General features: G+C 38.1%; 1 protein-coding gene across 1 annotated transcript in view; it reads right to left on the bottom strand.

Moving 5' to 3' along the window:
- The window catches only part of ETFA (electron transfer flavoprotein subunit alpha), an 81,685-nt gene that overhangs the window by 13,460 nt on the left and 43,200 nt on the right, over positions 1-25,025 (bottom strand). The window contains exon 10 of the mRNA XM_040257337.1: positions 5,606-5,671. Coding sequence (XP_040113271.1) covers positions 5,606-5,671 — 66 coding nt within the window. The remainder of the gene's footprint in view (positions 1-5,605; positions 5,672-25,025) is intronic.

Below are 25,025 nucleotides of genomic sequence, written 5' to 3'. Positions count from 1 at the left end.
AATCAAAAAGAACAATACACAAAACAGTAACAAAAACAAAAAAACCCAGCATACTCTGGGGAAATAGAAGAATCTACTATGTTATTGATTCAAATGTCCAGTTTTCAACAACAACAAAAAAAATCACAAGGCAAAAAAAGAAAAAAGTATGGCCCACTCAAAAAATATATAAACAGAAACTGGCATGTCTATTAGACAAAGACTTTAACATGATCATCTTAGAGATGTTTGGAAAAAAAAACTAAAAGGAGATGAGGAGAAGGTCAAGAAAACAATGTGTGAATGCAATGGAAAGAGTGATAAAGAGAAAACGCAAAAAGAAACCACAGAGAAATTCTGAAGGTGAGAAGTACAAAGTGTGAATGAAAAATTCACTAGACAGATCCAAAGGCAGATTCGATCAAGCAGGAGAATGAATCAGCCAATTGGAAGATAGGACAATGGAACTTGTCAAGCTTGAATAACAGAAAGAAAAAAGATTTAAGAAAAGTGACCATAGCCTAAGGGACCTGTGGACCACCATTAGGAGGACCAAAATATCTTATGGTGGTCCCAGAAGGAGAAGGCAGAGAAGAGGGCAGAGAGAATATTTAAAGAGACGATGACTGACAACTCCCCAAATTTGATGACAGACATGAATAGAAACATCCAAGAAGTTCAACAAACTTCAAGTAAGATGAATTCAAAGAGACTCCACGCTAAGACACATAATCAAAGTTTCAAAAGCTGAAGATAAACAGAGAATCTTGAAAACAGAGAGAATTGATTTGCTACACATAAGGGATCCTCAAGACCGTCAGCAGATTTTACATTTTTACCAACTTTGGCAGCGAGAAGGTGGTGAGCTGATACATTCAAAGTGGTAAAACTGTTGACCGACAATCCTATATCCATCAGAACTGTTCCTATAGTGACTTTTGCAGAAACTGGAAAACTCATCCTAAAATTCATATGGACTCTCAAGAAACCTCAAGTGGGACTTATAGGCCAATGAAACAGAACAGGAAGCCCAGAAATAAACCCTCACATATATGGTCAAATGATTTTTGACAAGGGTGTCAAGATCATACAGTGGAGAAAAGATAGCCTTTTCAACAAACGGTATTGGGAAAACCAGGTATCTACGTACAAATGAATGAAGTTGGCCTCTTACCTAACACCATTTACAAAAACTAACCCGTAACAGATCAAAGACTTAAACATTAGACCTAACATTACAAAACGCTCATATGAAAAACATAGAGCAAAAGCTTCATGATGATGGTTTTGGCAATGATTTCTTGAATATGACATGAAAGGTATAGGCAACAACAAAAAAAAACAGACAAATTGAACTTCATGGAAATTTAAAAATCTTGTGGCTCTGAAGGTACTATCAACAGAGTAAGAAGGTAACCTAGAGAATGAGAGAAAATACTTGCAAATTGTATATCTGATAAAGAATTAATAGATGGAATATATTTTTTAAAAATACTAAATTACTTCTCAACTCAACAACAAAAAACCAAAGTACCAATTCAAAAATTGGGCAAATGGCTTTAAGAGCCACTTCTCCAAAGAAGATATACAAATGGCCAGTAAGCACATGAAAAAACGCTCAATCACTGATCACTGAGGAAATGCAAATCAAAACTACAATGAGATACCACCTCAGATCTCATAGGATGGCTACTGTCCAAAAAAACCATACTAGTGCTGAAAAGGGTGTGGAAAACTGAAACCCCTGTGCATTGCTGGTGGGAATGTAAAATGGTACAACTGCTGTGGAAAACATTATAGTAGTCCCTCAAAATATTAAAGATAGAATTACCATGTGACCCAGCAATTCCAATTCTGGATATATACCCAAAAGGACTGAAAACAGGGCCTTGAAAACATATTTGTACACCTGTGTTCATAGCAAAGTATTCACAAATGCTAAAACTTGGAAGCAACTCAAGAGTCCATCAATGGATAAGCAAAATGTGGTGTGTATGTATACACACACACACACACACACACATAATGGAATATTATTAGCCTAAACAGGAAGAATATTCCGACATATGCTACAGCATGGATGAATCTTGAGGACATTATGCTAAGTGAAATAAACCAGTCACAAAAAGACAAATACCAAATGATGATTCCACTTAAATTGTACTTAGAATAGTCAAAATCATAGAAACAAAAAGTAGAATTGTGGTTGTCAGTATATGGACTATGAGGTGGGACACTGGGAAAATACCATTTAATGTGTATAGAGTTTCAGTTTTAAAAGATGAAAAGAGTTGTAGAGTTGGATAGTGATGATGGGTGCACAACATTATGAATGCATTTAATACCACTGTCAGTGTGTACACAGCTAATTTTACACTTAAAAATGATTAAGATGGTAAACTTTATGTTACGTATATTTTACCATGCAGAAGGATGTTTTAATGCAGTATACTAAAAATGTGAATTTTATGTATATACATTAATAATCTGACTTAAACCAAACCAAATATAACAGGAAATTTTTGTAGGTCATTGAAAAATTTTAGATATACTGAATATAAACCACAGATAAAAAGTTCATTCATCCATTTTATATTTGGTGTGCTTTATTCAACAAGACAGAAGTCAACTTTGTCAAATCATGAGATACATATTATTAGAGTCAATTCTCAGCTTATTTCACTTATAAGGTGATCAGTATTTTCCCACCTATTAACAATATATGTTTTAAACTTGTGATTATAAATGTTAGATTTCAACTTTAAAAAGTAACAAAGCCATATCCTAATTCATAGGCTTTACAGCTCAAACTATTTATTCTGTATATACTGCATTCCATTTAGCATTTTTAAATTACTACCCTGGGTCTACTGTGAGAATAAAAGTTAACTATCTAGTGGCCTATTAAGTAAAGATGAATATTTAAAACCAAAAAGTTTAAGTCCTTATGTATGCAGCAAATAAATGTAACAAAGTACTACCTCTCCTACAAAAACTACCACAAGTTCCTCTTAACTCCCATAAAATCTTTAAATGTAAAGGATTATAATGACAGATCAGTAACAGATTACGGAGAAACTGTCACTAAAAAACGTGTTATGTTTACACAATTATTCTATTAATAACAGATTTCTTTATATACTACAAATAGTTTGGTTATTCCCACAGATGCTTCTAACATCATCCCAATTAAAGTCAGATTAGACTTTTGACTCTAACATGGTGTTATTTTAATTAAAAACTGATAAGTTTTGAATCTTTGGAAGTAAAATTAAGTACTTCCATGCCTATTACTCCATCTCATGAAAACAGACAGAACACCCTTTTCAAGTATTTTGATACAATCTAACTTAAAATATAGTCTATATGATATATGTGTAAAATCCTCTAAAAGGGCCCCGAGGCCTGAATATTCCAGAATATCTGAAATTGGCACACACTGCAGTCCAGGTAACTACTGATGCAGAGAAACATGCCATATATATTAAAGTGTGGTCCAAGACTATAATATAGCACGGTTTCAATATACACCTCAAATCTAGTCACAGGGACAAACATTTTGAATCATAGGCATTGATTTGCATCGTGGTCTTTCTCTTCTGGGAATAAGTAGCCTGCTTCACAGCTACTAGCAGAGATTTATTTAATTAACGATGGTTAATGATTTCCTGGAGGCCACCTAGTCAAACATCTGACAGTTTAATCATCTGAAAGCTTTTTCATCCCACTATATAAAAGTTATTTTTAAAGAAAGAGCCTGTAATTGTGGGCAAAGAACCACCATAGTATTTAAGAAAAAAGATTTCGGCCAGTTACAGAATTCTCAGGTTACTGAAAGAATATTCCTGAAATATCAACTGTAAATAATTATGATAAAATCTTGCTTGTACTCTAGGGCTCTTTTAATATGTCCTTATAAATTAATACTCTTCTTCCTTATGGACATTTTAAAGCACAGACTGTATTCAACTCTATATATGTATACAGTTTATATGCAGAGCAGACTCCGGGAGTTGGTGATGGATAGGGGAGCCTGATGTGCTGCAGTCTATGGGGCTGCAAAGAGTCTGACTCAACTGAGCGACTGAACTGAACTATCAGACTTAAACCAATCACCTTACCTATGGCTGCGTCAGGTCTTGGTTGCGGCACCTGGGCTCTGTAGTTGTGGCACGTGGGCTTAGAAGCCCTGCAGCATGTGGGATCTTAGTTCCCTGTCTAGGGCTCAAACCCACATCCCCTGCATTGGAAAGCAAATTCTTAACTACTGGACCACCAGGGAAGTCCCAATCCTCTTTTAAAACTTAGCCAAAATTACAATCTAAGATTGGTACGTCTCCCACAAAAGAGAGTTATGACAGGGACTATGTCGTTTTCATTGAAGCAACTCCAACATCTGTACAAAGTACACAGACTTAGTAAATATTTGTTGACTGTATAGACAGACAAATTATTGGCTCAAGTTTATTCTTACAGATTATTCCCCAACATGGGTCTCCTTAATTCAATTATTCCCTTTTTGCTTTGACATATACCATCTGGTCCATTTCTCCTCCAGTCCGGCCCTGCTGGCATGAACAAGAACTTTCACCAAGATCTTTAGGCAGGCAGAGAGAGAAGCAAAATTCTAGATATGTCTGAACAGGCCCAGCTAAAAATATTTTTGCAGGTTGCTGGTGTTTATTGTTTGTTTTTTTTTTCCCTCTAATGCAGCAATAACATTTTCCCCATTGGCTCTGCTGCTTTCAGAGCTCAGTGAAGAAACCTGCCATCCAACTGTGAAATCTGACTGGTTTTGGGCCAACTCATTTAGAGGTTACAAGGAGGTAGTGCATGCATCTTTTCAAGTTAGAAGTTAAACCTATTAAAAGTTTTATTACCTTTTCTATCAAACTTCCATCTGAATGAATAAAAGCAGGAGTGTCAGAGGCATCTCTGACTTCATCGAAGACTAAGTTCATAATTCAAACTGTGCATTGTTATGCATGAATTAACGTGTCATATTCTGAAATGTATGTTCACAGAGTCATCACATAGGACTTCTAGACAGAGTCCAAGCAGCAAGGTAAAATCAAGTGGTTCCTCTATATGCTGCATTTTTGACAATTACTAAGGTTCTGAGATGCTCCAACCCCAAATGCGTCAGTCACAATTTAGTAACGACCCAAGACGGGCGTTGCTGACGTATGACAGTGGGACCATTAGGGGACTAGGGTGAAACACAGAACCAGGTATCAGTACATCATGAACTAGATGGTCAGAACCTCATCAAGTTGTTTTCACCCCATACTTTCTATCCACGGACTGTCAGAGCTGAAAGAGATCTTCCAACACATGCATTTGGCAGACAAAGAGCTGAGGCACAAACAAGGCATGTCAGGCGGTAAGTCTGCAGGGGAGCTGGGATTCAGATTCACATCTCTTTCCATGATACACACTGCCTCTCCCACCAGTGCTACCTCCTCAGGCAGGGCACAGTAGTGTAGATACCTTTCAATTCCTAGGTTTGTGTTCATGTGAACGGTTCCACTACACACACTGTAACTACATGGAAGCATTTCAGTGAAACCTAAATTTTAAAATATGAAAACTTTTCCTCTTAGTGTCATCACTGTTGTGCAGTTACCTTGCTGTCTTTCATCCCAGCTAAATGTTGGATGGCTCCAGATATTCCTACAGCAATATAAAGTTCCTGAAACAAAAGGGACCATATCATTAATATGCATTCATATATTACACCTTCCAAAGTACTTGCTATAACCAACCCAAGTCTTATGCAAGAAATATTTTAAATAAAACAGATGCAATATGTATTACTTAAATTATGCCTTCCTCCTTCCCTGATCTCCCTAACCCATAGTCCACACTTACCTCTGAATTCATAAAGTAGTGGTGGAACAATAATATTGGATAATAAGAGTTTTTGAGCATTAACTGTGTGTCGACCACTGTGCTAAGCATTTCATATCAACTGTTTCACTTAATCTCACAATCTGCTGTGAGGCTGTACTTTCTGTCTGTGCTACTCATTTGGATACAGCTCTTCAACTCACCACCCTGCATGGAGCCATTCACAATATACACACATTTCATATTAATATATAAATACATATTATAGTATACTTTGACTCAGCTATTTGCTTCTCACGGATATTTGTTGAAGTGGTAATCAGAGTATATTTATTAAGCTTCACATTTAGAAAAACCAAATATACAAATCAGTCTCAAGGGTCACACACACACACACACACAATCTCCTTAATTAAAAAATAACAGATTTCTCACAGGCACAGAATGAACCTTTGTATTTCTAACGCCTAATAAACGGGTCCCTGCACTGCAGTTTCCCAGTAAATGTGGATGATAGTTGCACCTCTTCCTACCCCTCTGCTTCAACTAATTATAAAGGGAATGATGACTGCTCTCTGTACCTTTATCTAAAAATTAAAACTCACTATCATCATGGAAAACCGATTTAATAAGTGCTTAATTAAAAATGCTTAGTTGCTCTATTAGGGATAATTAAAACTTCAGCTGAAAAGCTTTCCCCACACATAAACTGAACAAGCCCTGGCTTGGGTAGCGGGTCTCCCTTACCATGTAACCAGACTGACACTACAGTTCTGTCACGACTGACAGTATCGTCTCTCCTCAATATGAGTAATGTGGAAGGTACTGAAGGTGGCTCTGTCACACAGTTTTATTACAGGGCAAATACTTCAAAGTCAATGACAATGTCAGGTGGTCCCACTTTGTCTTCTGCATGGCCCGTAATCTAATTCATGAGCACTGGAGCTTTTCTTTAAAAAGCTCTTCAACAGAGGACCTTTCTAAAAAGGCTCCTCAGAGTGCTCTAACATACACAGAGCTGAGGACCAGCACAACAGATGATCCTCAGCTCGCGAGCAGCTTGACGCCTGTAACTTGACCCAGCACATGGACAGCGTGTCTCTCTGGGTCTTATCTTTAAAGACATAAAGTGTCCACCGCTTCTAGAGCAGTAGGATACCCTTAAGTACTCTGGAAAGGACACAACCTAGCCCCCAATGTGAGTTAATCATCTGAAAATCTACAGTGAGCTGGGTTTGCTTTTCAATTCAACCTGCTCATTAGTTAATCATCAAAAGCCTGAAAATAGGAAAGAGCACTTAGGCCTAAAGAGACTGTGTCTTAGGGTGGGGAGTACACTAATGCAGAAAGCAAAATGTATGGGGTGAGGATAAAAAGCAATCCCATGATTGTATCTTAAACATAATCCAATGCATCAATTACGGCCATACACCTTTGGGTAATACTGTAAGGCCTTGTTATTAGACTCTTATCAGACAATGACATTTACGTGACTAATAAACAAGCACTACTATTTTGAAAAAGCACCAGTATTTTCCACTGAAGACTTTACAGGTTATTTCAATTGATAATTTTAACATCATTCAATTTATTCTGACCAGCATTTCTTCTAAGAGAGAACATTCACTAAATTATTAATCACAGTATACTTACTAAATCCTACATTCAGGAAAACCAGGCCAAAATGTAAAGCTTTTTACATTTGTAAAATGTAAAGATTTTTAAAGTAAGTTATTTAGATAGACACTGTCTCGCTAACCACGTTTCGAAGTATGTTCTCAAACCATATATTGGAAAGGATCAATAGTTCTATATAAAGGGGTCTTTCTGACATACATGTCTACATTAAAATTCAGCAAGACTTAAAAGCCTCTCCATTTGCATTATAAAATGCTAATAAAAATGCTGATTCACTCTGGCACTAAACATCAACATAAATATGATATAAATGAAATTTACATTAAACCTCCTGAGAAATGACTACTGCTGGCTTTAACCATAAATGTCAGCAAAGAAATAACAGATTCTGGGCCAAAGGAAACCAAAGGTGGTTCCAGGATCATTCCCACCTTTCTAAAAAGCATAAATTGTCCAAACAGGTAAATTCTGACCTGTTCCTGACCCATAAGAACTTATTTTACTATCGTGCAAACATGGTTCTCTGAATAAATAAAAAAAGCTTTGAAACAACAGCCCTGACTGAGTCCTGAGATTTTGGCTGCTGTTCTGAGATCTGATGGCTCTTTAAGACAGGAAGAGAGGCTTGAGGCTTTTTTTCTTCTTTTTCAGAAAACGTGTACAGGCAATTAGACTACAGTCATAGGATGCTTCCTCATGGTTCAGAAAGCATTTCTGTATTTCAATAATAATAATTAGTATGTGCAAAACCCTCCACAGATGCTAATTTATGGAGCACTTAGACACTGCTTCACAATATAACAAGGCAATCCTTGCCCTGAGGCACTTTCTTTCTAAATCTGATGGTAGGTAAAAAACTTTGGAGAGAAAATGAGAGGTGATGTTGGAGGGGGGAACACAATTAAGGGTTCAAAAAGAGGTGGGATTAAAGAAAGGAACAGACAGAAAAGGAAGGAGGGGTAGTCCTGGAGATAAAGTTCTAGTAGCCTTCACAAAGGGAAAGAAACCTACAACAGTAAGAAACTAGGATGAAGGACACAGCTGGTAGCAGTCTGGGTTAATCATCCTGCAATTCAAGGACAGAGAGGATGGGTGGGAAGTAAAGCCACAGGGTTGGTAAAGAAGGGACAGCACCTACTTCAAACAAGTTCAGACAAATCTTTCTTTCTTTGCCAAGACCTAAAAAAGACTACAGCTGTAGCCTCATCCAAAGAACTCAGGAGCAGATGTCTACACTACCTCAGAGTGTGCTCAGATAAACACAGGAATAGGGCTTGGAGACTGCTGCACCCAGTGTGGTTAACAGAGGTTTGCAAGAGGAGTTTATCACTGTCATTTAGAAGTTTAGAACCTAGGCTCTGGAATCTCACTGCCGATGCTGAAAGAAATGCCAGCTCAGCCACCTAACAGACCTTTGACCGTGAGCCAACTGTTTTAACCTCTCTTTGCCTCAGCTTGCTCTTCTGAATAACTGGGATTGTAAGGCTTCAATCCTTAGCACAGTCTCTGGTTTCCCAAGCCACTGGTGTGCCACTCAAGAACTGAGATTTATTCAAACACTGATTTCCTCAGCCCACTCAGTGACTAGTGGACTCCTGGGGTGATCCCAGGGCTACCATATGCAGCTGAGCAGGCTGTATACCGAACAACTCTGGAGGGAGGCATTCTGCATATCATAGTCATCACAGATCTGCATTTTTATTACAATAATTTTCCAACAGATGGCGGTAAAGTAACTTGAGAAAGGAGTATTTTTTCCCTTATTCATACAAGAGTTGTATGGCCTAGCAGAAGTACAGGACAGCAAGAATCCCCTGTGGTACACACTCAAGAAGCTCACAGTCAAACGACATAGGTTAAGGTAAGATCGTAAAAATCCGGGTGTGACAGAGCTCTGGTCTCTTATGCAACCCCTTACTTTCTGTTCCTGCCAACAAGAAGCGGAATGGCCTTTAGCAGCAGGAAGCAGTTTGGGGGATGATGGTTCTCTGGAGTAATTTCTGTCCTCTGCCAAACCGGAGTCTACTTTTACAGCCTAACCCATCTGTTCCTGCTCCTTAGTCCTTCAAACAAAACACGCTTTTAAAAGAGGTTTTACTAGTTCGAGCATGATGACAAATCTGTATGTCCGAGAATTGAAAGACTGAAATGAAATCTTAACACTTTTACAGAAATCTAACCAACCTGGGGAAGCCGCATGATCAGAGTATTCTCTGATGCATGATTTGGGTTTTGGCTGCTTTCTTCTAAAAGTATTTGCTAACATCACTCTTCTGCTTCACTCAGATCTTGGGCAGGAAATCTGGAATTCCAAGAGCATACATTTCTGAGTCCTGCTCTCCAGAAGATCCTGGTGCAGATGCTAAGGAGAAAAGTGTTTCTTACTTGCATGTTGTGATTTTTGCCTAACATTATTAAATCCAAAAGAGATATATAATATAAAAATATTGTAAGCCACATACTTTAAAAAATTTTCTATTAGCCTCATTAAAGTGAAATGAAATAGGTGAAATCAATTTTAATAATATAATCTCATTAAATCTAGCCACATTTCAAGTGCCCAATATCCACATGTAACTTCATGGTTACCACCGTGCTAGACAGCCAAAGATCCAAGGTAATTTAAGAACAAGCTAAAGAAGGGAATTTCCTGGAGGTCCAGTGGTTAGGATAGTACTTTCACAGTCGAGAGACCAGATTCAGTCCCTGGTCAGGGAACTAAGATTCCACAATCCATGAGGTACACAAACAAACAAAAAACCAAAGTAAAGAAGAGCCTTCTTGCAAGCTCTATGAGGTACTGCAGAGCATGACAGTAAGACCTCAAGACAGAATGACACTAGTATCTTGTGTTAGCTTTGCTTTTATTGGCTCAGAAGATCATAAAAGGGAAGTCAGCAGAATGACGAGGCCGAAGATTAAATAAGGGAGCAGTCAATAGAGAAACACATAGATGACTCAAATCCACCAATTTTCAGGTATGGTAGACCATTATAAGAAAACCCAAAGCAGATGAAAATGGCTGGTTTAAAACAGTAAATTTATACTCTGAAACTGATTATCAAATTTTGTTCTCTAGTAAGATACTCTTTCCTAAAATTTTAGAAAAACCTGAAGACTCTATCCCGAAAGGCTCACACTTCTCAAAAAAGCATATGGGCACACCCTGAAGATTTTGCGCATTCCAGACTACTGCAATAAAGCGAGCAGTGCAAAAAACAAGTCACAAGAAGCTTTTGGTTTCCTAGTGTATATAAAAGTTATGTTTACACTACACTGTAGCCTATTAAGTGTGCCACAGCACTATGTCTAAAGAAACAACATATCTACCTACATTTTAAAAATGTTATTTTTAAATTAAATACCTGCAGCTAATAGGATTGTTGGGATTATTAAATAACACAATGCATGTGAAGTCCTCAAAATATGAGCCATTACCATTAATGCTATTATTATTACTGAATGATCACTAAATCTTTAAACCAGAAGGCATTAGACAACCAACTGCCACATAAATCCCGCTTTAAACTACTTGGGTAGTTTACTATTGTGATAGTAACTATCACTATCTCAAGAGAAGTTGCTATTTAACTTGATACAATTCTGGGATAATGTATTGAGAAAATTTTTTTACTGATATTCTGCCATGGGTGGAGCTCCTCACGGGGGCCAGCATGAGGAACTCCGCCCATGGCAATATTCTTAGTGATTTTGGGGGAGAGGGGCACTTAGTACTAGCTGTAAAGTTTGAATTCAGCCTAACTTTCTAGACAGTGCTGGCTGGCCTAGGAAGTTGAGGTGAGTTTCTTCACAAAATTCTAACATAATCTTCATACAGGGATACACAGCCCAGAGACAGCTACCAAGACGTATCAAATTTGCCATACAAAAATAATATATCAAGTTGAAATTACATCTTTTTTCCTACAGTTGGAACAGTATTCTGCCTGCAGCAACTTCAGTACTGCTTAAACAAAGTAGAAACGAAAGATTTAAATGTTTACTTTTATGTTTATATAAAAATATGACTATGAGAAGAGTGGTTAAATCTGGAGCTTTCAAAGCAGAAAAACCAAGCCAGTATTTCTTTGCCTCTTTAAAAATCAGGTTTAAAATTCATTTTCTACCAAGTCTCGCTTTCCAGATTGGGGAAGGAATGTAAAAAGCTACATTTATTTGAAGATAAAAAGTTTAAAGACATCATATAAGTAGTTCTATTAAAAACTAGAATTCAGCAATCCTATGTATGTGCTTAAAAACAATACCCTAAGACTGCCTCGGATGAAACAAATTTTACAGAATGGCACACGCTCTCTCTACATTGTTTACTCAGAAGACTACAGAGGCATAACCTTAAACAGCAACTGTTACAACAGCTAAAACACAACACAAATACCCAGGACAAATGCCAGGTTAGGAGTTAAATGTAATTCATCATAGGAAATAATGAATGTCTCTTTGAGAAGTAGATTAACCGAACTATATTTTCTAATTACTGCAAGTCTCTTGTGCATTAATATTGCTATATTTCATCCTGCTACTCATTTAAAAGGCCAAACTATTTCCTCCGTTTGCCAAATTGTTTTTAAGTCTCTTCTCTTTTTGGAAGAGGCCCCAAAATGCAAAGCACAACTGTGGCTCTTCTCTCAAACAGCTCTCTGCCTGTATTATGAAATTCTCAGACAGGTTTACGCCTCAACTGAGTTTCATATGAATACAGAACTTTATGCATACTCCTGCTATGAAGCTGAAGGTATGTCTCAACCATCAGATAACGGTCCCATACTAGGACTAACTCAGGTTGTATCAGTATTTGAGATGGCATGTTAATCACAACTACATGAATTGTCTATAATATGCCAGTGACCATACTCTACTTTATATACATTATCTCACTTAACTATGACAATAACTCTAAGGGCTGGAAATTTTTCTCATTTTATATAACAGAAAGCATAGGCTCAAGGAGGCTTCCTGAGTCATTCAAAGTTACACACACCTAGTAAAAGGCAGGCTTCTTAACCTTTGATTTTAAGTTCAGTACCTCTACTACATCACAAATAACTCAGTATTGTGACAGTACTATTAATACCCTTTAACTGAAGTCACTAGTTTATTAAAACTCCAGTAAATATATTTAGCATGGGGAAAAATCACTAAAACAAGATGAGATGAACAGCTAACATAAGGTTATATGTAAAAAAAAGTATCAACTTTAGCTAACATTAGTTTTTACCCCCATGTTACTAGATGTATCAGTTGATAGCTTATTTCTGAGTTCCTCATCCTGAATTAGGACATAAACTATAGCCTTTGATTTATCTAATGACCAGTTAGTTGCACATCAACTGAAATGCCTCTAATACAAATGTTTCACACAAATGCACTGGCTAAAAGGCCATCAAGAAGACGGACTCATGGAAGAGGCAAGACTTGGAAACCATTTCTTGTTTGCTGATGTCTTTGATGTTTAGCTTATGTAACCTATACAGAAAACTAACACTTTGGATAAAAACTTTCACCTGGCTTTAGATGAAGTCAATATCTGGTTCCAATAACTTCAATGGAAAATGTCTAGAAACAAAATCAGAAAACTCATTTAAAAGAAACCTCTGTAGGTTTCTCATATGAACAGACATTCCATGGCTCAGTAGATGGACTTGGTGCTTACTAGGCAGAGAATACATAGCTTGGGTTTTTTGTCCAAGGTGTTTTAAAATCCTAAATTCATCCACAGATAGGAGTTCCTCTATATTCTTTTTATTGGCCCAGCTTTCCCCCCGGAGAACCCAATTAAATGTCATCTTCACGACCAGTCTAGTTACAATATGACCAAAGCAAGTGGTAATTTATACTTCTAGCATAGGTTTCATTGTGTTTGTACACTCAGTCACTCAGTCATGTCTAGCTCTTTGGGACTCTGGACTATGGCCCAGCAGGCACCTCTGTCCGTGGGATTTTCCAGGCAAGAATGCTGCAGGGGGTTTCCTCCTCCAGGGGATCTACCTGACCTAGGGATCAAACCTGCATCTCCCACACTGGCAGGTAGATTCTTTACCACTGAGCCGCCTGGAAAGCCCATACTGCTTCATTACATACCTTATTATTTTTGTTCAAAGTGTAAGTTTAGTAACTCAGTTTCTCAAATACAAAGTTAAAAGAATTTTTTTAAAGGATAGTAACTAACTATATTGTGATTTAGAATTCAAAAGTTTAAATGTAAACCAAGAAAGGTGAAATTTCAGCTCTTGGTCTTTAAATACTATTTTTAAATGTAGGATGTGATTTCTTGATGCACAGAATCTGACATAAGTTTTTCTTAAGAAAGTATTTTTATAATAAAATATAACTTTTAAACTTAACTATTTTGCACGTAAAGGTTTAGCATTTAGGTAATTAGCTTCTATACTAAATGCAAAGATTTTCTATTGCAGGAAGACTTTCTTCAAGGACACCTAGAATGACAGGAAGCAGTCAAGTGTGTGTCTGTGTGTGTGTGTCTCTGTGTGTGTGTCTCTGTGTGTGTGTGTCTGTGTGTGTGTGTATATGTGTGTAGGCCATGCCCCACAGCTTGTGAGATTAGTTCCCCAACCAGAGATTGAACTTGTGCCCCCTGTAGCGGAAGTGCAGAGTACTCATCACTGAATGACCAGGGAATTCCTAGGTATAATATAAAATTACTCAGATGATTAAATTACACTGAAATATTTGGGTGTACAACATCAAATTACTTAGATATATAATTAGTATATTATAAAGCCTTTCAATTTTAGCAATCAAATAAAAAGTTTAAGTATAAAATTTTTTATCAGTAAGGTTTAATTGATCTAATGGCTAAATTATATATACGTATACAGAATTTTGTAACAGTAAGGATAGAAAGCTGAGTGCCGAAGAATTGATGCTCTTGAACTGTAGTGTTGGAGAAGACTCTTGAGAGTCCCTTGGACTGCAAGGAGATCCAACCAGTCCATTCTGAAGGAGATCAACCCCGGGATTTCTTTGGAAGGAATGATGCTAAAGCTGAAACTCCAGTACTTTGGCCACCTCATGCCAAGACTTGACTCATTGGAAAAGACTCTGATGCTGGGAGGCATTGGTGGCAGGAGGAGAAGGGGACGACAGAGGATGAGATGGCTGGATGGTATCACAGACTCGACGGACATGAGTTTGAGTGAACTCCGGGAGTTGGTGATGGACAGGGAGGCCTGGCGTGCTGCAATTCATGAAGTCACAAAGAGTTGGGCACGACTGAGTGACTGAACTGAAGGTTATCTATGCATTTGTTGTTATTGTTCAGCCGTTATTTCATTTCCAGCTCTTTGTGACCCCATGGACTGTAGCACACCAGGCTTCCTTGTCCTTTGCCATCGCCCAGAGTTTCCTCAAATTCACGTCCAATGAGTCGGTGATGCCATCCAACCATTTCATCCTCTGTCGCTCCCTTCTCCTCCTGCCCTCAATCTTTCCTAGCATTGGGTTCTTTTCCATTGAGTCAGCTATTTGTATCAGACGGCCGAAGTGCCGAAGCTTCAGCTTCAACATCGGTCCTTCCAATGAATATTCAGGGCTGATTTCCTTTAGGATTGACTGGTTTGATCTCCTTGCTGTCCAAGGGACTCTCAAGAGTCTTCTCCAGCACCACAATTCAATGAACAATATCTAATTCTATGCATAATATCTATGTCATTGATAAAAAAATAGAGGCCTGAAGAACCAAGCTGGCAATAGAACCTGACTTCAAAGTACTGTTCTTTTCACTCACCAAGTTACCTCATTTGCAAAATTACTAAGAAGGTTATTGTTTGTGCATAGCCTTTCTTGATGATTATTTAATCTAAAATAATAAAGATAGTTTCTATGCCAAGAAGCTCATGAAAGCTATATAGTAACTAGAGAAAAACAGTTTGGAGGCTCTTCAAAAAGCTAAACAAAGACTTATCATGTGGCCCAGCAATCCCAGGCCTAACTTTACTACCCAAAAGAATTTAAAGCAGGAACTTAACAAATAATTATATGTGAATGTTCAAAGCAGCATTATTCACAATAGCCAAAAGGTAAAAACAAAAACAACCAAAGTATCTATCAACAAATAAACAAATGAACAAAATATTCACGGAATATTATTAAAATATTTTCAGCCATAAAAAGGAATGACATTCTGACATATGCTACAATAAGGATTAAACCTGAAAATATGCTAAAAGAAGACACTCACAAAAGGACAAATATTGTATATGATTCACTCTTAAAATATCCAGCATAGTGAACTCATAGAGACATAAAGTAGATTAGGGATTACCAGAGACTGAGGTTGGAAGGAATGGAGAACTACTGCTTAATGGTTACAGAGTTTCTTTTTTGGGGTGATGAAAAATTTGGAGTATAAACAGAGGTTATGGTTGTACAATGCTGCTGCTGCTGCTAAGTCACTTTAGTCGTGTCCGACTCTGTGCAACCCCATAGACAGCAGCCCACCAGGGTCCCCCATCCCTGGGATTCTCTAGGCAAGAATATTGGAGTGGGTTGCCATTTCCTTCTCCAATGCATGAAAGTGAAGCATAGTTGTACAAGTCTGAATATAATTGATGTTTCTGAATTATACACTTAAATATGGTTGCAAATTTCATTAGATTTTTACCACAATAAAGTCGTCAGGAAGTAATTTCCTTGACAGAATCCTTTATACCATTCTTCATCTTCAAAACACTTAATTCTAGAATCCTGTCTTTTAATAACTATCAAAATTCTCCAGGCCAGAATACTGGAGTGGGTAGCCTTTTCCTTCTCCAGCAGATCTTCCCAACCCAGGGATCGAATCCAGGTCTCCCGCATTGCTGGTGGATTCGTAACCAGCTGAGCCATCAGGGAAGCCCATAAACAGTTCCAACAACATTAGAAAATAACAATACGGGAAACCAGGTAAAAGACTTATGGGAATTCTCTGTACTGTTTTTGCCATTTTTCTGTAAATCTAAAACTGTTCTGAAAAAAATGCAACTTGAGTTCTCTATGAGTTCAGCCCAAATTACACAAAAACTCCTTGAGCCACCTTTTAAAGCTCTAATAAGAATCTGAGCAGAGCTAATAATGTAGAAAAGGGAAATGCTTATAAGAGAAGAGTAAATTTACTATTCATCCAACCTTACTAGAGACCATCTAAGTAACTTCACTTTAAGGAAATGGAAAACATTCCCCTGCCCCTAATCCATTTCCCAAATTCCTTCTCAGACTAACTTTAGTTAATATTAATACATAAATATATTAAATTAAATTACTAAAATGTTCTTTTATATAAGATCTTAGTACTCATATCTTTGGCTCTAAAATAAACATGAGGATGGAATTACATATGCTAAATGATCAACTAGCACTGAATAAACATTTCCTTCTAGTACAGTGTCTTATTTTCTCTGACATTAATGTGCATGATTATCTTATCTGAAGCGACACATGAGGAAAAACATTAGCTTTTATATGAAAGAACCAAAAATACAGTTAGAATAAGAATAGAAATTTAGAACAGTTTTTTATTCAAATTGCCACACCAAGATGGCTACAACAAAGATTTGCTGTCTACTCTTACTGATTTTCATACCAGCTGTTAAATTAGATTGATCATCTACAAGGCACATCAATTTCTATCAGTGGAATCTTTTATAAGAGTTCTAATATATACATAAAAAATTCAACAGACTCTCCAAAACTTAAAAAATTAATTTTACATACTAAATGGTAATGGATAAGAAAACTTGACTGACACTGGTCCTCTTGGAATAAATATTTAGAGAAAACAGTCTAATAAAAATTAGTTAAGAAAATGAAGCAAAGACACAATTAGAACTCAAAGACACAATTACAACTAACTTTTAGCAAATAAGTTTTTAGCTATTGTACAACCGAACTATCTATACATCCAAACCACAGTTTGTTAGTTCAATTTCTCCTTTGTCACTTTAAGCTCCACTGCAAGGGCTTTGATCATCCAGGCCATGTAATTACCTTTAAGGAGCATGCTTAGGGTGTTTTCTGTACTACACATCCATACAGCATTTCTCTTTGTCCTCTTGGGAACAGAACATCAATTGCTTTCAGCTAAATGCACTCACATATGAATATTTTAGTACAATCTAATGCTTCTATACCAACCCCAAAGGAATAGAGCATCAATTTGTGAACACCATTTTCTTAGAGTTAAAAGCCAAGCTGGATAATGCAGTATGAAAGGGGCTGTCACTCTTTAGCTTTTTAGCAAGTCAGAAAAGCAGTCCATAAATTCAGTCCCAGCTGTGTACAAATAACTCCCATAAAGTTTGTTCATACGCAGACTTTTCAACATTAGTGAATTTTCTTCAAAAGAACTCAGGAAAAATTTCTTGTCTTAGTAAATTCTCCCCCAAACTGCTTTATCTAGTAAGTATTCATCAAGTCTTAGAATTATAAATGAACCACTAATCTGTTAGTAAAATACCAAAATACAGACAAAGTAATCTACTTACACTAAGTGAAAAAACAAATTTCTCTGGCAGGACATAACAGAAACTCTTTAATGACTGCAATATGTTTATACGTTTGAATGGTGAAGTAGGTAAACTCAGCAATGGGGCTTCTAAAAGGTAATCCAGAAAAAAAAAAAGTTAAATGGGAACTACTACCAACTATGTCAAGGCTAAAAAAGCTGTATTTATTAAATTCTAGTCATAGCATAAATCTGACACTCTATTAAGCTCAACACATGTTAATTAATGCCCTAACAAAATCCAATGAAATTATCAGATAACAGTTAAAGAATTCAATACCTGTTCATGATTTCAAAACAAAAAAAAACCTCTAACAAACTAGATTTATAATACTAATTCGCGATTATAAATAGTGTACTAATTCACAGTACTCACACTATATGCCAGGCACAGTTTTAAGTGTTTGACACAGACTAATGCGTTAGATCTTCAGAACTACCATATGAAGTACAGACTGTTACCACGGCCATTACACAGCTGAAACCACGGGGGTACAGAGAAGCTAAATGACCTGTCCAAGGTCACGCAGCAAGCCAGCGGCAAGGCAACCTGGCTACAAAGTCTGGACTGCTAACCATTCTTAACCACGATATGACACTGTCTATTGTAGGAAACTGCTTTAGCAGCATTTCTTAGTGGTGAAACACTAGCATTCCCTTGAAAATAAGAGACAGGGACGTTTATCAATCAACATTCCAAATATGGAGCTTGACAAATTAATTCTAAAATTGTGGGAAATGACAGAGAGTCAAGAATAGCTGAGACAATTCTGGAGAAGAATGGGGGAGATGGGTATTGCCTAAGTAGGTAATTTTATTACAAAGCTCAAGGAGCAGTTTTGGTACAATCATAAACAACTGACAGACAAAACACAGAATCCAGAAAGAGACTTCTGCATATATATAAACTTGATATGTAAAAGGTCTGGGGCAGAAGAAAATGAGTAATAAATGATTAGCTACATGAGGAAAAATTAAATAGTTACTTCATACCAAACAAACAATTAAATCAAGTAGATTAACTGAGTGTGAAATATGAAAAGCAAAACTTTAATAAAACTTTTAAGAAAAAAAATACAGGTTAATATTGTTAAGACCCTCTCTTAGCAGAGATCCTTTTAAATAAAAGACCAAAAAAAGTATTTATCAAAAAGGAAAAAATGTTCAACCACATTAAAATTAAAAGCTTCTGTTTATTTAAAAAAAAAAGATTCAAAAAATGAAGAAGACAGTCATAACTGAGAGAGAATATATGTAATACACATAACCAACAAAAGATTCATATTCAGAATATATAAAAGAACTTCCAAAATTGTTAACAAGATAGGCAAAAAATAGGCCAAAAAGATATGAACAAGAAATTCGGGGGGGGGGGGAGGGGAAACATGAATGAAAGATTCCTTACTCGTAATCAGGGAAAAGCAAATTAAAAAGCACAGTGAGATTTCATGCCCATCAGACTAGCAGAACTTTTAAAAAGTTGTAGTAAAATATATCAACATAAAATTCACCACTTTAATCATTGGTAAGTGTTCTGCGGCATTAAGTATGTTTGCCTTGTTGTGTAATCACCACCATTACCTATCTTTGGAGCTATCATCTACCTCTACAACTGCAAAAGATGTTAAAAACAAAATTTGAAAATACCAAAATATAGCAAGGATGAGAACAAAGGTAAATTTTATAAACAGCTGATAAGTGTAAATAACCACTTTGGAAAACAGTATGTCAGTATCTGATAAAGCTAGACATTTACTATATGTAATTAAGCAATTTCACTCTTATGCATACTTCTGTAGGGAAACACGAACATACAAGGAAACATTTTTAAAGAATTTTCACAGCAACACTACTTGTAATAGCAAGAAATTATAGACCACCTAAATAAACATCCATTAATGGAAAAGTGGTGGAAGTATGATATATTTATAAAATAGAATGCCATACATTAATGAAACACAAATGAAAACTGCTACCTTCATTAAATGAATGAATCTCACAAACAAAATTGACTAAAAATAGAATAAAGAACACACAGTCAACAAAGTGGATATAGAGGGAATATACCTTTATAATAGGGCCTCCCCTGTGGCTCAGCTCATAAAGAATCCGCCTGCAATGAGGAAGACCTGGGTTTGATCCCTGGATTGGGAAGATCCCCTGGAGAAGGGATAGGCAATCCACTCCTTCCAGAATTCCACAGACTGTAAAGTCCATGGGGTTGCAAACAGTCAGACACGACTGAGTGACTTTCACTTCACTTCACCTTTATAATAAAGGTTACATATGACAACCCCACAGGTAACGTCATACTCAACCATGAAAAGTTGAAAGTTTTTCTTCTAAGATTAGGGACAAGACAAGGATGTACACTCTCATCACTCTCATTTGACATAGTATTAAAAGTCCACACCAGAGCAATTAGGCAAGAAAAAGAAATAAAAGGCATCCAAAGGCATTCCTTGGAATGGAAGAAGGAAAACTGTCTCTAATTGCAAGCAATATGGTATTATATAGAGAAAACCATAAAAATACCACCAAAAAATTGTTAGTACTAATAAGTGAATTCAGTAAAGTTCCAAGATACAAAATCAACACACACAAACATTGTGTTTCTATACACAACAACAAACTATCAGAAAGTAAAATTAAGAAAACTACCTCATTTACAATTGCATCAAAAAGAATAAAATACCTAGGGATGTATTTAACATAAGGAAGTAAAAGACTTGTACATGGAAATCTATGACACTGATGAAAGAAAATGATGAAGATACAAATAAATGGAAAGATACTCTGTGCTCATGGATTAAAAGAATTAATATTGTTAAAACATCCATACTGCCCAAAGCAATGTACACATACAATGCAATTCCTAACAAAACTCCAACAGCATTTTTCACAGAAATAAAGCAAACAATCCTAAAATGTATATGGAATCAAAAAAGACCTTGAATAATTAAGGTTTTCTTGAAAGATTAAAAAACCTGGAGGCACCATATCAGAAATACATAATAGAATTTAAAGAGGAGCTACAGTGGTCATGTATGGATGTGAGAGTTGGACTGTGAAGAAGGCTGAGTGCTGAAGAATTGATGCTTTTGAACTGTGGTGTTGGAGAAGACTCATTTTGAGAGTCCGTTGGACTGCAAGGAGATCCAACCAGTCCATTCTAAACGAGATCAGCCCTGGGATTTCTTTGGAAGGAATGATGCTAAAGCTGAAATTCCAGTACTTCGGCCACCTCATGCAAAGAGCTGACTCATTGGAAAAGACTCTGATGCTGGGAGGGACTGGGGGCAGAAGGAGAAGGGGGCGACAGAGGATGAGATGGCTGGATGGCATCACTGACTCGATGGACGTGAGTTTGAGTGGACTCCAGAGGTTGGTGATGGACAGGGAGGCCTGGTGTGCTGCAGTTCACGGGGTCGCAAAGAGTTCAACACAACTAAACGGAACTGAACCCCAAGTCCGAGATCAGAGGCAGTGGCCAAGAAGAGCTACCCCACGTCTGAGGTCAAGGGCGGTGGCTGAGACGGGCTACCCCACGTCCGAGGTCAAGGGCAGTGGCTGAGACGGGCTACCCCACGTCCGAGGTCAGGGGCAGTGGCCGAGAGGAGCTACCCCACATCCGAGGTCAGGGGCAGTGGCTAAGACGACCTACCACAGGCCCAAGATCAGGGCGGTGGCCGAGAGGAGCGCCCGAGGTCAGGAGAGGGGGCCGAGAGGAGCAACCCCACCTCCAAGGAGCTGCAGCTGCGCAGGGGCAGGAGGGCTGAGAGGAGCTACTCCACGCTCAAGATCAGGAGGGGTGGCCGAAGGAGATACTCCTCATCCAAGGTAAGGAGCACCAGCTGCGCTTTGCTGGAGCAGCTGTGAAGAGATACCCCATGTCCAAGGTAAGAGAAAGCCAAGTAAGAACGTAGGTGTTGTGAGAGTGAATCAGAGGGCAGACATACTGAAACCATAATCAGAGAAAACTAGCCAATCTGATCACAAGGACCACAGCCTTGTCTAACTCAATGACTAAGCCATGCCATGTGGGGCCACCCAAGATGGACAGGTCATGGTGGAGAGGCCTGACAGAATGTGGTCCACTGGAAAAGGGAATGGCAAACCACTTCAATATTCTTGCCTTGAGAACCCCATGAACAGTATGAAAAGGCAAAATGATAGGATACTCAAAGGGAATTCCCCGGGTTGGTAGGTGCCCAATATGCTACTGGAGATCAGTGGAGGAATAACTCCAGAAAGAATGAAGGGATGGAGCCAAAGCAAAAACAATACCCAGTTGTGGATGTGACTGGTGATAGAAGCAAGGTCTGATGCTGTAAAGAGCAATATTGCATAGGAACCTGGAATGTCAGGTCCATGAATCAAAGCAAATTGGAAGTGGTCAAACAGGAGATGGCAAGAGTGAACGTCGACATTCTAGCGAACTAAAACGGACTGGAATGGGTGAATATAACTCAGATGACCATTATATCTACTACTGTGTGCAGGAATCCCTTAGAAGAAATGGGGTAGCCATCATGGTCAACAACAGAGTCCAAAATGCAGTACTTGGATGCAATCTCAAAAACGACAGAATGATCTCTGTTCATTTCCAAGGCAAACCATTCAATATCATGGTAATCCAAGCCTATGCCCCAACCAGTAACACTGAAGAAGCTGAAGTTAAACTGTTCTCTGAAGACCTACAAGACCTTTTAGAACTAACACCCAAAAAAGATGTCCTGTTCATTATAGGGGACTGGAATGCAAAAGTAGGAAGTCAAGAAACACCTAGAGTAACAGGTAAATTTGGCCTTGGAATACGGAATGAAGCAGGGCAAAAGCTAATAGAGTTTTGCCAAGAAAACGTACTGGTCATAGCAAACACCCTCTTCCAACAACACGAGAGAAGACTCTACACATGGACATCACCAGATGGTCAACACCGAAATCAGACTGATTATATTTTTTGCAGCCAAAGATGGAAAAGCTCTATACAGTCAGGAAAAACAAGACCAGGAGCTGACTATGGCTCAGATCATGAACGCCTTATTGCCAAATTGAGACTTAAATTGAAGAAAGTGGGGAAAACCACTAGACCATTCAGGTATGACCTAAATCAAATCCCTTATGATCATACAGTAGAAGTGAGAAATAGATTTAAGGGACTAGATCTGATAGACAGAGTGCCTGATGAACTATGGATGAAGGTTCATGACATTGCACAGGAGACAGGGATCAAGACCATCCCCATGGAAAAGAAATGCAAAAAAGCAAAATGGCTGTCTGAGGAGGCCTTACAAATAGCTGTGCAAAGAAGAGAAGCGAAAAGCAAAGGAGAAAAGGAGAGATATAAGCATGTGAATGCAGAGTTCCAAAGAATAGCAAGGAGAGATAAGAAAGCCTTCCTCAGTGATCAATGCAAAGAAATAGAGGAAAAGAACAGAATGGGAAAGACTAGAAATCTCTTCAAGAAAATTAGAGATACCAAGAGAACATTTCATGCAAAGATGGGCTTGATAAAGGACAGAAATGGTATGGACCTAACAGAAGCAGAAGATATTAAGAAGAGGTGGCAAGAATACACAGAAGAACTGTACAAAAAAGAGCTTCACGACCCAGATAATCACGATGGTGTGATCACTCACCTAGAGCCAGACACCCTGGAATGTGAAGTCAAGTGGGCCTTAGAAAGCATCACTACGAACAAAGCTGGTGGAAGTGATGGAATTCCAGTTGAGCTATTTCAAATCCTGAGAGATAATGCTGTGAAAGTGTTGCACTCAATATGCCAGCAAATTTGGAAAACTCAGCAGTGGCCACAGGACTGGAAAAGGTCAGTTTTCATTCCAATCCCAAAGAAAGGCAATGCCAAAGAATGCTCAAACTACTGCACAATTGCACTCATCTCACACGCTAGTAAAGTAATGCGCAAGATTCTCAAAGCCAGTCTTCAGCAATATGAAGCGCGAACTTCCAGATGTTCAAGCTGGTTTTAGAAAAGGCAGAGGAACCAGAGATCAAATTGCCAACATCCGCTGGATCATGGAAAAAGCAAGAGAGTTCCAGAAAAACATCTATTTCTGCTTTATTGACTATGCCAAAGCCTTTGACTGTGTGGATCACAATAAACTGGAAAATTCTGAAAGAGATGGGCATACCAGACCACCTGACCTGCCTCTTGAGAAACCTGTATGCAGGTCAGGGAGCAACCGTTAGAACTGGACACGGAACAGACTGGTTCCAAATAGGAAAAGGAGTACGTCAAGGCTACTTATTGTCACCCTACTTATTTAACTTATATGCAGAGTACATCGTGAGAAACGCTGGGCTGGAAGAAGCACAGGCTGGAATCAAGATTGCCAGGAGAAATATCAATAACTTCAGATATGCAGATGATACCACTCTTATGGCAGAAAGTGAAGAGGAACTAAAAAGCCTCTTGATGAAAGTCAAAGAGGAGAGTGAAAAAGTTGGCTTAAGGCTCAACATTCAGAAAACTAAGATCATGGCATCTGGCCCCATCACTTCATGAGAAATAGATGGGGAAACAGTGGAAACAGTGTCAGAATTTATTTTTGGGGGCTCCAAAATCACTGCAGATGGTGACTGCAGCCATGAAATTAAAAGGTGCTTACTCCTTGGAAGGAAAGTTATGACCAACCTAGATAGCATATTCAAAAGCAGAGATATTACTTTGCCAACAAAGGTCTGTCTAGTCAAGGCTATGGTTTTTCCAGTGGTCATATATGGATGTGAGAGTTGGACTGTGAAGAAGGCTGAGTGCTGAAGAATTGATGCTTTTGAACTATGGTGTTGGAGAAGACTCTTGAGAGTCCCTTGGACTGCAAGGAGATCCAACCAGTCCATTCTGAAGGAGATCAACCCTGGGATTTCTTTGGAAGGAATGATGCTAAAGCTGAAGCTCCAGTACTCTGGCTACTTCATGCGAAGAGTTGACTCATTGGAAAAGACTCTGATGCTGGGAGGGATTGGGGGCAGGAGGAGAAGGGGACGACCGAGGATGAGATGGCTGGATGGCATC

This window comes from Oryx dammah, unplaced genomic scaffold (genome assembly GCF_014754425.2).
Source record: "Oryx dammah isolate SB20612 unplaced genomic scaffold, SCBI_Odam_1.1 HiC_scaffold_16, whole genome shotgun sequence".
In the NCBI taxonomy this organism is placed as follows: Eukaryota; Metazoa; Chordata; class Mammalia; order Artiodactyla; family Bovidae; genus Oryx; species Oryx dammah.
This window is presented reverse-complemented; position numbering and strand designations above follow the sequence as displayed.